At 55.1% G+C, this 17,239-nt stretch overlaps 1 protein-coding gene across 2 annotated transcripts in view; it reads left to right on the top strand.

Annotated features, from left to right (window-relative positions):
- The window catches only part of CNTFR (ciliary neurotrophic factor receptor), a 40,494-nt gene that overhangs the window by 12,850 nt on the left and 10,405 nt on the right, over nucleotides 1-17,239 (top strand). For both annotated transcript variants that reach the window (XM_006098744.3, XM_023762498.1), the window contains exons 3-4: nucleotides 9,782-9,866; nucleotides 14,005-14,238. In XM_006098744.3, the coding sequence (XP_006098806.1) occupies nucleotides 9,782-9,866; nucleotides 14,005-14,238 (319 nt within the window). The remainder of the gene's footprint in view (nucleotides 1-9,781; nucleotides 9,867-14,004; nucleotides 14,239-17,239) is intronic.

Here is a 17,239-nt window from a genome sequence, read left to right on the forward strand (position 1 = left end):
AACAATAAAATTCACGGATATAGAAAATAATACAAAAAGTTGATCAATAAAATAGTAAAAAAAAAAAACAAAACAGAAATAAAAAATTGAATAAAATGTAAATTTTTAGATAAAAAATAAAAATGCGGCAGTATTACCACTAATGTTTCGCCGCTAGAACCCCAAACCGCACCTCTCAGCCATAAATATTGGCACTTGAGCTTATTTCTCGGCTTTCGCCCCAGGCGGCTGCTCCTCGAGCTCCCCTGACAAGCTGTCTCTCTCCTCTCCGCTCTCTCCCCCCAGCCCCCCTGCCTCCGCCGCCGGTGGGAGGGACTGGGACTTCCTGAGGTCTCCGGGATGGGGCCGGGGGCCCCGCCGGCTGCAGCCGGCCCAGGCCAACGGGGAGGGGGCTCTGACCGTGCCCTTTGGCCCGGGGGAGGGGACCCGAACCTGGGTGGGAAGGGGGCTACCGAGGGAGAGGCCCGGGGTGCGGGGGTGACATCGAGACAGACGGGTTGAGCTCCTGGTATCTTTCTCTTCTCACGGCTGCGGGCCTCCTGCCTGGCTTCATTTGTTCCCACCTCCTGGCTAACTTGAGTCCCCACAGCCCGTGTTCTTTGGGGCCCTGTCACCCGGGTTACCCTAAGACCCTGCTGCCTGCCTTCCCCAGGTCTCTCCCACCTGGCGCTATGGGATTGCCCTGCCTTTGTTCCTCAGGTCCTGCTGCTGGGTGCCTGCTCCCCTGCCTGGTTTCCATGGAGCCCTATCAGGCTCCCTTCTGGATGGGGATTCAGGGTCCAAGCTACACACCTGGAGTGGCAAGTGGTGAGGGTGTCAACAGCGTTTCCAGTTGTTCCCTGGTTGGGGCCTGGCCAGCACAGCCTAGATTCCATTCTGCCTGGACAGCCACATGGTGTTCTTTCTTGTCATGGGGGTGGGGGTCGGGGGGGGGGAGGGGCGCAGGGTCCAAGGACATTTCAGGATTCTTGTCCTCAGTGGTTGCTTAGAGGAGTAGGGAGTACCAGCTTGGCCCGTGCTCTCCCCATCTCTCTTTGGGCCTGACAGTGATGACAGTGCTTTGGCTGGGGATTGAGGTTGAGGCCCCATCTCTTTCCCCTTCCTTCCCCTCCTGCAGCCAGGCCTAAAATTTGGTGCCCTATAGACAGTTGTGGGCATACAGCTTTTAAAAAAATTGTTGACACTATTACAGATGTCCCCCCCCCCACTTGGTCTCCCCCAGGCCTTGCCATGTTATTGTCTGTGTCCATGGGCTCTGCATATATGCACATGTTCTTGGGTTAATCTCTTCCAGTCCCCCCAATCTCCTTCCCTCTGAGATCTGTTTGAAGGGGCCTGGGATCACACAGCCTATAGCCAGGCTGAGAGCTGCTGCTGATTCTCATCCTAGAGAAGAGGGGGTGAGGAGGGGAGCCATAGGGGCCTGGGGAGTAAGCTGGTTTCTGGGGTTTTCTGGCTCCTGCTCCTACCAGTGCAACCATCTCTTCACCCAGGGGCTTCTTCACTCCTCCTGTTTGGCCTGGAGGTGCCCTCATTCCCAGATGCTGGTGAAAGTGGGGTTAGGGGAGGAAGGAGCTGCCTAGGTCAGCGATCTTCAGCCGGTGTACTACGTACGGCACACTGGTGTGCCAATAAAACCCTTTAAAACATGCCATACCTGACTATTTAGTCCAAGGCACTGACTTTTCCCCCCTTAGACTGTCAAATTAAAAAATGACAAAACAGCCAACACAGCAATAGCCATCCAGTGTGAATAAATCAAAATTATACCCATTTTTTTGTCAGATGGGCAAAAAATATAGATTTTGGAGTTCTGCAGAATTTTAGTAATTAGTTTATGTGTCCTAGGTGAACTAGGTTGAAAACCGCTGGCCTAGGGAATAATCAGTTATTTCCTTACTTTTTAGGGACCAGTGAAGAACTTCCCTTTTCCTTCCTGCCTTAGGCTACCCTGAGCTTTACCTTCTCCCCCCAAGTACTGCCCAGAATATAGAGTCACTCTTCTGAGCGTGGATCTCTGTGTTTCCCGCCGCCGGCTGTAGGGGTGCGAGAGGCTAAAGGTCACTGAGGGGCTCTGGAGGTGCAATGGTATCTATGTGGAAGACCGACTTTTCTGAGAGTGTGATGGTGTCCATATGTGAGAACATCACTGTTCTGAGTAAGCGCATGTGAGAGAGTTTGTGTGTGTGAGACTGTAATGTGTGTGTGCACGCACACCAGCGTGTATGAGGCTGTGGCAGCGGGTGTCCATGTGGGAGGCCGTGATGTGTGGCCATGATGGTAGACTCTGAGAGCCAGTGTCTGCAAGAAGCTTTTGGGTGTGTCTTTAAAGCTCTGGCTGTGTGTATGTGGAGGTGGGGACCTTGGAGAGGTCTGCCAGGTGGTCGAGAGAGCCCGTGTGTGTGCTGGGACTCCGGGTGAAGCGAGCACTGGGTGCTGTTTGACCCTGAATCGCTGGTGTGTGTGTGAGCATGTGTGTGTGCGTACTCATGCCTGTGTTTACCCATCAGGAACAGATTGCTCTGGCTTCCCCACTGTGAGGAGGGGAGGAAGGGGGAGGAAGGATGGCTTGCTTTTGCCCAGCAGACCAGAAGCTTCCTCAGAGTGTGCGCAGTGTACGTGCACGTTAGGGGGGTAGGGAGAACAGGACACTGTTACACGAAGACAGTCGAAGTTTCTGTCCACCCCCCTGCCCCCCATCTTCCATTCTTTTTGTTACAAACCCATGCTTCACGTGCACTGCCTCCCCAGCCCCCGTGTGTGTGAGTCTGTGTGTGTGTGTGTGTACACAAACTTACAAGCATAGGCTTCTGTGTATGTATTTGAGTGTATTTGAGTATGTGTCTGCGCCATAGCAGTGATGGGGCCAGGGGTGCAGTATAGTGGGAGATGCTGAGGCAAATAGGTCTTTGTTCCAGCCCCGAGATCTGGAAAGCTATTTTGTCTATTCTTCTGTCTTCATGGAAGGCCCTGCAGCCTCCATCCTGCCCCTGCCTCATTTTCTTCAAGCCCTTTCCCCATCAGCTAAGAGACGTCTCATTCAGCCCCATGGGTCTGCCCATCGCCACCTTTCATGGCGTTCTTCCAGCTGTCAACCTCCTGCTGAGCCTTCTGTCCCTCCAAGAGGAGCAGCACCTACTTCCGCAGAATTAACCTGACTGGTGTGTGGGCCTTTTCTAGGTAGAGGGATCCTCCTCATTCTCCTAGAAGCCAGAAGGGACTCAGGACTGGGGTGAGGGGATGGGGGATTTGGTGCTTGTCCCCTCAGGTTCTGTGAAGCTGTCCAGAGCCCATGTGCCCAGAGGGAGGATAGGAACTTACCTGTCTACCTGCTCCCCGTTTGAGAGGCAGGGCCAGTTGACTTTTTCATATATATATATTGATTTCAGAGAGTAAGGGAGAGGGAGAGAGAGATTGAAACATCAATGATGAGAATCATTGATCAGCTGCCTCTTGCACGCCCCCTACTGGGGATCGAGCCCACAACCTGGACATGTGCCCTGACCAGGAATCGAACCATGACCTCCTGGTTCATAGGTCGATGCTCAACCACTGAGCCACACCAGCCTGGCTGGACCAGTTGACTTTTGAGGGAAAAAGCCCAGACTTTTTGCACCTAGAGGGCTGCATAAACACAGACCTACATGTATGTGCATATACAAGCCCATGCCCGGATCACCAGGCGGCTCCCGTCTGGAGTGGAGCTCCAGGTGTGGGCACAGGCTGGTGGGATTCGGATTCCCGCCTCTTCAGCACACCTCCCAGCTGCCCATCTAGGCTCATCATGGGCGGGCCCCAGGTTTCCCCCACAAAACACCCCCACACACGTGCAGCAGGGCATGCACATGCTGATCTCAGGGTCCCCATGGTGCAGGAGGCTGGGGGTGGGGGGTTTGAGCACTCAGAGTCCAGGCTGCTGCCAAAATCCATCGGAATCTTGTCCCCCCCAGGCCCTCATCTCCGGCTGTGGAGGTCACAATAGCAGGTGCGGATACCCCCCCCCCCCCAACTCACTCACATCGGGCTGCGTCCTTTTCCACAGCCTCAGCCAAGGGCTAGAGCTGGGGGACCACTCCCCCTGCCTCTCTCCTGGCCCCCCCTCCCACTGGTGCTCAGCTTCTGCCCCCTTCTATGGGGGGAAGGGGGGGTCTATGTTTGGGTGGGATCCTTTCCCCTGAGCACTGGGGTTTGCCCCTGGAGTGTGTGGGATTGTGGTAGCCCAGGAAGAGATAAGGCATGAATCCTGAACCCAGACATGGCTTTTGAGTCCTCTGCTCCTTGGGGTGGGGATACTGAGAGCTGAGAGGAAGGCCAGGTCTGAATTCAGAGCAAAAGGAGAAAGAGCCAGAGACAAGAGACTCAGACGGGAGGGAGCGACGCCACAGGGAGTGGGAGCCTACCCCATGGCCAGCCGCCCCGGCCCAGAAGCTGGCCCCTGACCCGGTCCGCCCCCTCCCTGGTGGGGGGCCTGCAGCTAGCTGCCAGGGGCCAGGCCTCCCTCCATTGGCCTCACCCCCGCCCCCAGCCTCTGGACAGCTCAGGCCTCTGCCCCCGCCCCCACCGCCCACGCTGTCCAGGCTGCCTAGGCCTGGTGGGATCTGGGGGCCTCCTGGCCTCAGCCCCTCCTCCCGCTCCTGGAACTTCCCGCCAGCCAGGACTGTCTCTCCCAGGCTCCCCTTCCGCCAGTACTGTTCCTCCCTGCCCACCACATCCTTGTCCTCCGTCTCTGCCCCTGCTCTGTCTCTCATTTTCTCTCCATCTCCAAGTGTGTCTCTCTTCCTCACTCCACTCCAATTCCTCTTTAGGTCCCAGGCCTCTAGAAAACCTCTGGCCTTTGAATTAGTTCATGCTGTGTCCTGTCCTGAGCTCTTGCCTCATTGAGGACGGGGCCTCCAGGGCTGCTGTGGGGGGAGTCCAGGCCAATCAACTTCCTTGGATCTCAATTTCTTGGAGGCACCACATGGGGCCTCCCTGCTCGTTCACTGTCCAGGCAGAGTGAGCCTATCTGACCATCAGCACACCCACACCATCCAATACCTTGAAGCTCCGAACACAGTTTGTGACATCAACACATGCAGTCAGAGCTGGGTCAGTGGTGCTAGGAACTTCTTATGTTGGGCTTGTATAATCTGACCTGTGTGCTTCTGCAGGGATGAGCAGGGGCTTTCCAAAACTCATCCTTCCCCTTCCTCAGGGTCTGCCTTCAGCTGGGCAGGAGCTGAGGGGGACGCAGGGCAACGGGGACCTTGCTGGGACTGGCAATGCTAGAGTAGGCAGTTAGAAAGATATGAGCTGGGAGGGGCTGGAAGAGGCAGCTGGGGCTTGGAGGAAGTTGTGGGAGATGCAGCAAATTAAAAATAGACGATGGAGGTGACAGGCCCCTGTGTGAGGAGGAAAGAGCCCCTCGAGGGTGTGGTCTAACCAGTGGCATAACACCTGGTGAAGGAGCCTTATAGTTTGAAGATATATTTTTTGAGACATGAGGGCGGGGATGACTTGCTCCTTGCCTAGGGACGTTCCAGCCTAGGGGTATAAATCCTCTAAGCTCCCAAATATTGGAGCACTTGGTTATCTCTGGCCAGAGACCACCCCAAACACAGCTAATAGCAAGAGGGATCGGGGACCCTGGCTCCTACCCAGACTCAGACCCTAGGTCACCGAGGTTCCTGATCTGGAGTCTGTCATTGTATCTGTCATTGTCACTGCTGGTCACTGTCAGCCTCCACGGTGTAGACTATTACTGAGTCTTATTAACATCCCTGCAGCACTGTGAATGTCACCATCATTGTTGTTCTACGTGACTGTCAGTCTCCTTGCATTTTTTATTTTGAGATAACTGTCACTCTTCCTGTGTCAATGTCAACAGGTATCATTGCCTTGTATGTTGGTGTCATTGTATGTGACTGTCACTGCATCGTTGTCATTGTCGTGACTGTCAACACCTGTGTGTCATTGTCAACTATGTAACTGTTATTTATACTGGGTGTTGTTATCAATGTGTAACGGTGTCTTTGTGTCACAGTGGGACAGTGACAGTAAGTTGGGGGCCCAGGATTTGTCTCTCTCTCTCTCTCTCTCTCTTTAAATCCTCACCAGAGGATATTTTTCCATTGATTTTGAGAGAGAGTGGAAGAGAGAGAAATATTGATATGAGAGAAACACATCGATTGGTTGCCTCCTACATGCACCCCAACCAGGACCCAGGCTGGGGAGGAACCTGCAACCGAGGTATGTGCCCTTAACCAGAATTGAACCTGGGACCCTTTGGTCCACAGGCCGGCGCTCTATCCACTGAGCAAAACTGGCTAAGGCCCAGGATTTGTCTCTTGATGTGGCACTTGTATGTGTGTATAACGATGACACTCTGGGTTTCTCTGCCAGGAGAAGTGCTGGACTCCTTGTGCTGACAAGGGGTTTGGGCTGCTGGGCACTAGGCTCCTTTCTTGCTACTGGTGTGCCCTCTGTTCTCTTCTCATTCTGGGGCTGGGGCTGGAGGCCCGGCTGGCCCCTGAAGTGGTCTATAGGGAGCCTGGGTCAGTTTGCATGGCCCTTATCTGGGGCTTTGTGGGATTTAACCTCCAGATCTATCCCAGAGCCATGGGGTGTGGACTTGGAAAATTCCTGGGAAAGATGCTCTTTGCCCTGGGATGGGCGGCCTGAGGTGAGCTAGGGCAGGGTGGAGGTGTAGCCCGGATGCCTCTGGCCTCAGCTTCCCTACCTGGGAATGGGCCCAGCTGGGACTTTCTGAGGGAAGGAGAAATGAAACTGGCCTGGGGTTTTCTGGGTTTATGGGGCAGAGATCCCCTGGGGCCTGGGCTACTGGATCCCCTAAGAGAAGTCCTGCCGTCCCCAGGAAGGCCCTGCTCTTCTTGACTCACGTTGGCCAGGACGGCTGCCCTGGCACTGCCCCTCCCGCTGGAGGAGCTGGTCAGGTGTGGAGAGATGTTCTAGGGTGGCACAGAGACCCTGCCAGTGTCTCTGTCATCTCTCTCGGTCTGTCTCTCCTTCTGCCCTTGAATCTCTGCCCATCTTCTATTCCCTTCATCTCTCTTCCTACGTCTTTTCTTCCATTTCTCCCTATTTTGGTCCCTTCTTGTCCCTCTGGGTCTCTGCTCACGTCTTTCCTTCTCTCCCTGTCTCGGTGTCCCCCCCCTCCCTTTTCTGGGTACCCCAACCTTGCAGTGTCTGTCTTGGTACCCCATCCCCCACTCTCTGCAGTGCGCGCTCTCAGCAGCGCCCGTCTCCCATGGCTGCAGCCCCGTTGGCCCAGGGCCCGGCCCTTACAGTAACTCATCGGGCTGATGGAGACGACTTTGATGAAGAAGCCACCCCTCCCCCTGCGGGGATCCAAGTGTGTGTGTGTGTGTGTGTGTGTGTGTGTGTGTGTGTGTTTGCTTGTATGCATGACACCCATGCTAGGCCCTCTCCTCCCCCTTACTATCCCCCCAAAACTGGGACCAGGAAGGAGCTAGGAGCAGAGAGCCACCCGGTCCCTCTCCTCCCACCCTATGATCTAATCTCCATCCACTCCGCCTGCCCAGCTGCCTCCCCATGCCAAGGTTCCTGCTCCATGTGGTGGGCAGTGGGTGGCACTGAGGTGGAGTATTTTCCTGGCTGTGAGGAGAAAGACGGGCAGATGGCAGAGATGGCAGGGGTGAGTCTGAGGGCTACCTGCAAGGGTGGAGGTGGGGAACCAGCTCTTGCCTCTCTTTCTGTAGCACCACCTATAAATTCTGACAGTTCGGGGTTCATTTCCTGGCCTCACTACTTGCTGACTGTGGCTTTGGCCACTGTCTCCTAGACCTGAGGAGTAACTGAAGACGGGGGAGTGGCGGAGGGTCAGCAGCCAGGCCAAGTGGTAGCTGAGGGATAGCCAAGGCCACATGGGGCCTGGAGAGATGAGCTGTGCCAGGGAGGGGCGGTCAGAGCACCTATGACTGTGGCTGGAGGAAAAGCAGGGCAGATGGGGGACTCGCCTGGTGAAGGGCAAGTATAGCAACAGGCAGGCAGGCGCCCTCGCCCATGAAGGAGCCCCGCCCTCCAGTTCAGGCTCACACCCGCGTTTGTCTCCTCCTGCTTCAGCTGTCCGCAGTGTCGCTGGCAGTATTTCTGACAGTGGCTCTGGCTGTACCTGGCAGTGTGTCCGGCTGTGTGTCTGAGTGTCCCTGGCAGTGTTTTTAGCGGTGTGGATACTGACTGAGCATCTGGCTGTGTCTCTGGTTCTCTCTCTAGCTGTTTTTCTGGGTGTATGCTTGTTTGTCTCTACCAGTTTCTCTGGTGTTTCTCTGCTTGTGTGTCAGGCGGTGTCTCTGGCACGGCTTCGGACGGTGTCTCTGGCTCTCTGGCTGTGCTGCTGGTGGGTTCTCTGCTTGTGCTTCTTGCTCTTTCTCTAGCGCTTGGTTGGCTTGGGTCCGGCTGAGTCTTTTACACCGTTTCTGGTGGGTCCTTTGGTTATGTGTCAGCTGTTCTCTGGCTTCGTCTGATCCTGCCTCACAGTCTCCCAGTATAACTCCAACTGTGCGGAGTTGCGTCTTTGGGGTCCTGTTCAGCTGTTTTGGGCAGTGTCTCTGGCCAGCGTCTTTGCTGTGTGTCTGGCTACACCTTTGACAGTGTCTGGTTGAGCATCTGGCAGTATTCCTCTCTGGGTTTCTACTTCTGTCTAGTTGACAGTCCCCCTTCCCCTCAGTCTGGGTTGGGAGAATCATAGTTGGAGCCATTTCTGCAGGAAGTAGTTATTTCCCTCAGGTGTAAACGCTCTCAGGTGTAGCGTTTGCTGGGGTGGGACAGCTGGACCCATTCCAGGAAGCAGGACAACAAGTAGGGGGGCCATTGGATTCTTCCTGGGTTCTGGGGACAGGGCCTGAGTGTGCTTTGTGGACCCACACGGGTGTGTGTAGACACTGGTGCACATCTGCTGGGCTGCGGGTCCCAGGCTGCTGGGGCATGTGGCTAGGGCAGCTGTGGGCAAACTACGGCCCGTTTGAAATGAATAAAACTAAAAAAAAAAAGACCGTACCCTTTTATGTAATGATGTTTACTTTGAATTTATATTAGTTCACACAAACACTCCATCCATGCTTTTGTTCCGGCCCTCCGGTCCAGTTTAAGAACCCATTGTGGCCCTCAAGTCAAAAAGTTTGCCCACCCCTGGGCTAGGGTGAAGGATGGGCCGAGACCACTAACAAGGACCTGTCTGTGAAAACCTCTCATTCTTCTCTTGATCATCGCTGCACCAGACCCATCTGCTCTGAACTTCCCAGGGCCAGTGGCAAGGCTCACTGCGGGGCAGAGCTGAGGGCTCCTGAGCAGCAGGGTTTTGGACCCTCTCCCCAGGAGCGCAGCAAGGAACCTTCCATTCAAGGCAATTTGGAGAAGTATAGACCTCCAACCAAGTTAAAACATCACCCTTTCATTTTGCGACGTTTATAGCTAATTAGCCAACCTCACCAGCAAAGTTATTATTATTTTTTTTAAGAAAAATGGTTCTATAACTCATCCGCGGTTGACTACATCCTGCAGCCAGCAGCCTTATTGAGCAACAAACAACAAACCGCTGTAGGTTGCCTTCTACCATCTTAGCAAACCTTTGCCGACAGATGCCAGTAATGTTTTCTATAGGATCCTGAGCCCCATTAAGAAGGGCATTTGGGGTCAAGGTGCCCGGCTCTAGGGCTGGGATTTCCTAGTCTTGCCTGAGAAGTGGGCGGGCTCCTAGGAGGTTCCTGCCTGGGCTGATGCTGCCCCTTCCTCCCCTCCTGCTACCCCTGTTTTCTCCCGACAGATGGCTGTTCCTGTCCCGTGGGCCTGCTGTGCTGTGCTTGCTGCCGCTACTGCCGTTGTCTACGCCCAGAGACACAGTCCTCAGGGTGAGTGCTTGGGGGGTGGGGGGGAGTGTTCCCTGCCAACCCTCTCCCAGAGCTGAGGATGACCCTCCCTTGGCGTAGCTGTATGCACTCACCTGAGAGCCACACACTGGCACATGCTGGCATCATCACCCATGAGCACCCAGAAGGACATGAGTTATATGACACTGATGCGCAGGGTGACCCACTGATGTTGTATCATAGGCATGGTCCTCCAGTCCCTCCTGGGTGGTCTCATGTTGATGGTATCTCTGGCTTGAGATGATCTGTCCCTCTTCCCACAAGGACGGATGTAGGGTACAGACAGGTGGGATGGAAGTTGGGGGCAGCTAGCGCCAGGGCCCCTGTACGGTATCTGGTGAAATGGAGTCTCCTGGGGCCTTTTGGGATATGCAATGCAGCAGGAGGCACTGAGAGAGACAGTGGGCAAGGGAATTTGGAGACTGAGATAATGAACAAGAAGGGGGAACGGGCAGGGTGACAAGTGGGAGAGGCTGCACACTGGTAGGGGACTGGGCAGTCAGTCGGCTGGAACGGAATGGCTGGAGGAGGCAGGTATTATTCAGGTGGTGCCATTGGCAGCCTCCTGCCCTCCCCCTACCAATGGCCAGTGAGGGCTGGGTCCTCCCCACAGCCCACAGGGCAAGGAGCTGCTAAGAAACAGGTACCCTCTTAACTTGAACACTGGCCCCTCCACTGCATTTGAGGCAGCACCTCAAAGAGCCACATCAGTACAGGGGCTGCCCTCGGAACTCCTCAAACAAGGCTCCAAGTATAGGGAGCTCCCCCTTTGGATGTGTTCTGCACCACCCGCCCCAACCCCAGCTGGCTTGGGTAGAGTCAGAGAGGTTGAGGGCATCTCTGAGGCCCAGGCAGAGCTATGCCATCCTCAACCCATAGCTCTCAGGCTATGGGTTCAAAGAGAGCAGCGGGTCGAGGCTCCTGTGGCCTCTTCCTTGTGAGATCAACACTGAATGAGACCCAGAGAGCCCAACCTGCCCCAGGGCTGCTCCCCAATAGGCAGGGACCAGAGGGACCACTGCTAGGCCGGCCCATCGACCTCCCGCCTGCTCCGGGCTCCTGTGCCGACCTGACTTGCCTGGGCCTGCAGTGGTCTCTACCCTTGGCCTGGTCCCTGCCCTTTGTATAAAGCAGAGCCACGTGAGACCAAGGCCACCTCTCTGCACCCACGTGAGACAGATCTTGTGCATTAGGCTGCGTTCTTGTGCGGGTGAGACCATGTCCCTGCTTGTGTTTCTCTCTGTGGTTGCATCCTTGCGGGCTGTGCCTCGGTGTGACATTGTCTGTGTGTGTGACCCTGCCTTTCGGGGACTGTGTCCTTGTGGTTGAGACTGTAGGATAGCCCCTCTCTGTTTCTGTCTGTGGGCTTGTGCCCCTGTTAAGCTGCCTCCCCGTGTATGAGACCAGGCCCCATACATAACTGTGCCTCTCGGTGACGGTGCCCTTCCTGTGTGTGCACATGATCTTGTCTCAGGTGTTACCATCCCTGAAGCGGACATGTCCCTGTGTGGCTTTGACCCTGTGGACTGTTGTCCTGCGGGCGCTTGTTCTTTGTGGGGATTGTCCTCGTCCTATGTGTGTGGCGACGTGAACTTGCTTAGGACGCCCGGGGGGACGGTTTCCGGCATGTGGTCCCCATGTGAGCCTGTGTGCGCAGGTGTGAGGGAGCCCTCAGCTCGGTCCCCCTGTGTTCTCTGTGTCCATGACCTCATCCTGTCTCTGTCTCTCATCCTGGCTTCTAACAACCTTTTCACAGCTGATTCCTTTGGAGCATTTGTCACCGCGTCAGGGCCAAGAACCTCATCCTCCCCCCGCTGCTTGATTTAATTTCTGAAATGGACAGCACATCAGTAGGGACACCCATGGGGTGGGAGGAGAGCTGTCCAGAGACAAAGGATGAAATCGCTGCCATGCTTGGAGCTGTTGCACGGCCGTGTGTATCGCCATTGTTGTGTTATTGTCGCAGTGTGGCACGGTGTGATCGTCATGTCACGTTGCCCCCTCTGCCTCTGCCGTGTGGCCTGGAGTTGTCCTCTGTCATTGTCACTTTTCGTTCCTGTCCTGCCCCTACGTCGTTGGTTTGTCATTGCCGTTGGGTTGTGTTTCCATGTCCTCTGGGAGGCAGACAGGGTGCCGTGAGGAAGTGTTATCCCACTGCCATTGTCTTTGCTGTTTCCTCATCTTATAGCTGTACCTGCCCCCCCCAGATTAAAGGGCCATCCTGGGTCCATGTTAGTTCTGAGCTGCTGTTGGTCAGTGTTGATGTGTTGCTGCTGGGACCATGATGGCCACACCCCCTCCCCATCGGTCAGTTTTCAGCCTCCTCCTCAGGCAGCTGGACGCGGAGTCTCTGCTGGGGGGCGGGGTGCAGAGAGAGGGGCTTGGCATGTTTCCTGGAAGCTCCAGGTTTTTGGAAGGGAGGATGGAAGGGGGCTCAATGGCTAGGGCTGGTGGATTGGGGGGGCTCTATGGCTTGAGCCTTGGACACTGGGCCTCTGGTCAGGGGGAGGCCCCCATTCAGTCTCTAGTCCAGCCTCACAGCTGTGGCCTCCGAGGCCCCCAGCCGCCGCCCTTCCGCCCCGTTCATCCTCCCTTCGGCTGGTCCCAGGCCCCACAGACGAATGGTCAGGGCTGGCTGGGTTTCCTGCTTCCTTCTCCTCTGACAGGGACAGGGAGGCTCAGAGAGGGGCAAGACAGAGACAAGCAGCGGGGGAGAGACCTGGAGATATGGAGAGACCCCACAGCACAGGGAGGCCGACAGAGGCAACAAACAGGGACAGATGTTCCAGCAGCACAGAGAAAAGCAGGACGGGGGAGGGGGCTGCGATGGAGGGAAGGGGTGGCTGGTGACATAGGGGGATCCCTACCCCCTGCGGGTCCTGGTGGTGTTAACAAGTCTAATTAAGAGGCCACTGGCCCAACTTAATTGGCTCGTTAACAGGAACTGCCTCTGAAAATTTCCTAACTCAGTGGGGTAGCTCTCTGAGGGGAGACTTGAGCGAGTGTTAACGAGGGATCCCGCAGCCCCCCCACCCGGACTCCTCCCCCTCCCCCCTTCTTCTTACCCTCACTCCACAGATCTGGCTGAGACCAGGGAAGCATCTGTCCTTGCAGACTTGGGGGGCAGGATGCAGAGAGTAGATTTGCATCTCCCGGCTCTGCTGGTGTCTGTAGATGGGTGTCTGGGACTTTCTCTGTCCCACATGCCTCCCCCATCTAGCGCTGCCTCTCGACAGGTGCTCCCTCCCGCCCTTCCACTCCAGTCTCCTGGGCTCCGTCCATCACGCCTGGGTTGCCGAGGCCAGGGCTGGGGTTTGCTTTTGGCTCTGACAGGCCCCTCCTGGGGGCAGGAGAGGAATGGTCAGAGAGCTCCCTCAGTCCCAGCACTCCTCCACCCCCACCCCAAGCAGTTCCTGCCTCCTGAAGTTGACAGCTGCCAGGAGTTCCCTAGGGCTCCCGTCCTCCACCCAGCCCATTCTCCCTTCTCCTACTGCTGCCCAAGCCCTGGATGTCTGGTTGGGAGTGGGGAGGTGGGGCTTGTCAGGAGGGCCAGAGTGGGGGAGAGAGAGAAAGGCAAGACAGAAAGAGATAAGGATGGGGAAGAGAAACAGATGGGGAAAGACAGAGAAAGGAGTCCAGGAATGGGGCCCCTCAGCTCCAGCTTGCCTGGGTAGCAGATGTCAGTGACTGGGGCTGGGCCTGTTGGTGGTAAGAGGGTTCGGGTCATGGGGTCAGGAAAATTTTTTAAAGGACCTAGGGACTAGAGGTGAACTGGGTTTTCACTGAGTTCTAAAATACTTCCCAGTACTCCACACAATCTCTCTCTCTCTCTCTCTCTCTCTCTCTCTCTCTCTCTCTCTCTCTCTCTTTCACACACACACACACACACACACACACACACACAATCGCTCATTCATACACAGTTTTGGAGACACTCCCATACCTGTACACTTGCACAGCCTTGGAGACATTCTGCACACTCCTCATCTCCCCAACACACTCACACCGCCAGACCCAGAGCGTCTTGGGCTGGACTCCTCACTCGTGCACATCCACCGGCTCTCACCCGGGCACGGCTGTGACCTGTTCCTTTTGCTCTGTGTCCTCCCCACCCCCACAGAGGCACCCCACGTGCAGTACGAGCGCCTGGGCTCAGACGTGACTCTGCCATGTGGGACAGCCAACTGGGACGCAGCTGTGATGTGGCAGGTAAACGGGACAGACCTGGCCCCTGACCTGCTCAATGGCTCTCAGCTCGTGCTCCGTGGCCTGGAACTGGGCCACAGCGGCCTCTATGCCTGCTTCCACCGTGACTCCTGGCACCCGCGCCACCAAGTCCTTCTACACGTGGGCTGTAAGTGTTGCTCCCAACCCTTTATCCGACCTCCTGCTTTACTCAAAGGGGTTGTCAGGGAGGCCCAGACCCTTGGCGTAGATCAAGTCCCCTTCCTGTTGGTGAGGGGAGGAGGGCTGCCACATCCTGACCCTTGCCCTCTGATTCCATCCCAGACTGTTCTTCTGACCTCTGAGCCAAGTCTTGCCCACTGAGTCCAGACCCCTGGGTATTTTGCACATGTATCTCCCCCCTAACCCCAGAAGTCTTTGAGATCCTGAAATCCTGTTCCTGTGTCAAGATGGGTAGAGGAGGGCTGGTAGGTCATGGCCCATTTGGGGCCTGGTGGGGAGTAATCCCGGGGTCACAACTCAGAGCAGGAGCAGTCACATTCCCCTGTATGCTCTCAGGGGATGGGCACGAGGGCCTTATGGAGGAAAACAAGACCTGTGGTTATATAGGTGTAGTTATGGGCACTAGGGGAGGCCCAGGAAAGAAGGAGTGGAGGTGGGGACAGGAGAGTAGAGCGAGAGGAGTCAAGACAACTGGCGGTACCAATCACTGCAACAAAGACACAGTAGGAGGGTCCATTGGAGCAGAAGATAGTATGTTCCGTTTGGACAGTGTCTCTTGGTTTCCCTAGAATCAGCTCCCAAGATGAGAATTCATATGCAAGTAGTTTGTCAGGTGATGGAAACACCTTAGGGGGATGGGAAAATGATAGGAAGTTAAGTTAGTCACTAAGAAGTTACCAGCCACTAAGTCTGGGCTACTGGAGCTTAATCCATTGGGGGAACTCTGGCCGCCCAGGCAGAACATGAGCCTCAGAGGTCTCCTGCCAGAGGGCTGAGGGAGCTTGGGTGCCTACACACCAACTCCTGCCCATCCTTGGTGGGGGGTTCTCCTGGGGTGGGGGCGGGGACGCTGTTCATTCTCCAGCACTTTGGCCTGGTGCTTCAGCAGGCGCTGCAGGCTTTGGTGGCCAAAGAAAGCTCTTAGGCAAATATCTGCAGAAGCACCGTGTATGGGTGAGGGATCTGTGGCGCCGTCCATATCTGCTGTGGACACATTTGTTGGGGTCCTTGGGCGACAACCAGGAGTTGATGGCTGGTAGCCAGTGAATCTGATGGTCTGGGATTCAGGGGAGAGATCTGTGCTGGAGATGGGAATTTAGGGAGTTGTCAGCATTCAGGCCATGGGAGGGATGAGATGGCCAAGGGAGAGATTATGGGATGTGGGGAGAAGAGGACCCAGAATGAACCCCAAAGACTATCACGGTACAAGGTGTTGATGGAGAGAAATGAGCCACCCAGAGAGAAGGAGCCAGCAGGAAGGCAGAGGGAAGCCCAGGTGAATGGGATTTCGCAGAAGACTTTGGAGAAGTCGGAAGGGTGAGGTGGTCAGTGTTGCTGAGGGTCAGCATCGGGATCCCAGCTAGAGGCTCTCACGGACAGAATATGCAGAAAACAGCTTATCTTATTTTCTCCTTGAGCCAAAGATTCAAGCTTCTCTGGCCTCATGCCAATTGGGTGATGCACCCCACTGTCTGAAGATGGTTTCTTTACTCTCCCTGGCAGCTGCTGAGGGGAGGAGATGCTTGAGGGTCCTGGGAGCAGACCCTTGCCCCCCTGTCAGGAGATGGTGTGGAAAACCATGGGAAATGTTAGATTGAAGGGTTGCTCAGGGTCCTCCACAAACACACGGACCCACCAGTAGGTCTAGAGGAGGGTGGAATATGTTTTGGTGGGGATGTTCCTTTCCTCACAAAAGCCTTTGTTTGATATGTTTAAACTCTAGAGAAGGCTTTCCTAACCAAACAGCTTAGTTGCAAGCCAGGGGTGGAGTGACCCTTGTTGTCCAGATCTAGAAATGCAGGAATAGCCTAGAGGAGTCCTCCACGACCCACCTGAAGTGGAGAACTCAGCCTCCGCCCCCCCCACACCCCCCCACCGCCTTTCTGGAGGTTGGGGTGGGGAGGTTGCATATACTGAGTGAAGAAGGATGAGGCCAACTTGGCATTGTCACTCACACTCCTGACTTCTCAGTTGATTTCCCACAAGTCTTCAGGATGGACAAGGTTGGCAGTCCGGCTGGGCCTTGGTGACACTGGGCCCCCATTCCTGATGACTTGGTCTTCTTTGAAGGAATTGGTCTAGAAGTCATTACTAGAGTCCGTACACACAGGACATGCCCACAGCTGCCCTGTTGTGACCAGAGCCCAGACCTTTTACATGTAGTCCTGACCACTCCCCAGGCCCTGCCTGTCGGAGAACAGCTGGCCGTGAATTGGTGGTGGCATTTGTAACAGGTACTTATCTCCCGTTGCCTTATTTCCTTCTAAAGAGCTGGCCAGAGGAACAGGGGACATTAATCATGATTGTCTCAGTCACTTTATATTAGTAACAAGAGACTGGGTTTGGCAGCACTCAATATCAAATTATCCTTCTTGCCAGCACTCAGAGAACAGGACAAATTTACCCCTGATTTGTGGGTCATTCAAACCAAAAATTATTTAATGTTTATCCTAAACATACATGATTTTTAAGTCTCTATTTCCACAGGAACCTGATCATAAAAATATTTTGTTGAGTTCTGGCCGGTTTTGCTCAGTGGATAGAGCATTGGCCCATGGACTGAAGGGTCCCGGGTTCGATTTCAGTCAAGGGCACGTACCTCGGTTGCAGGCTCAAACCCCTGCCTGGTTGGGGCACGTGCGGGAGGCAACCAATTGATGTGTCTCTCTTACATCAATGTTTCTCTTTCTGTGTCTCTCCCCAGCCTCCCTCCCTTCCACTTTTCTAAAAATCAATGGAAAAACCATCCTTTGGGTGAGGATTAACGAAAACAATAAAATAAAATATTTCTGTTGAAAGCCCTCTTAATCAGACTGATCCCTGGATTGCTTTTCTCTTGATCCACCTTCCTGCCCTCAGGTGATTTCCCCACAACAGCGCTTGAGAGATCTCTTCGCCAGAGAATATAGAGGCGCGCCTCTCCCAACACTCTCCCCTTTTTTTCTCCC

Source organism: Myotis lucifugus, unplaced genomic scaffold (genome assembly GCF_000147115.1).
Source record: "Myotis lucifugus unplaced genomic scaffold, Myoluc2.0 scaffold_246, whole genome shotgun sequence".
In the NCBI taxonomy this organism is placed as follows: domain Eukaryota; kingdom Metazoa; phylum Chordata; class Mammalia; order Chiroptera; family Vespertilionidae; genus Myotis; species Myotis lucifugus.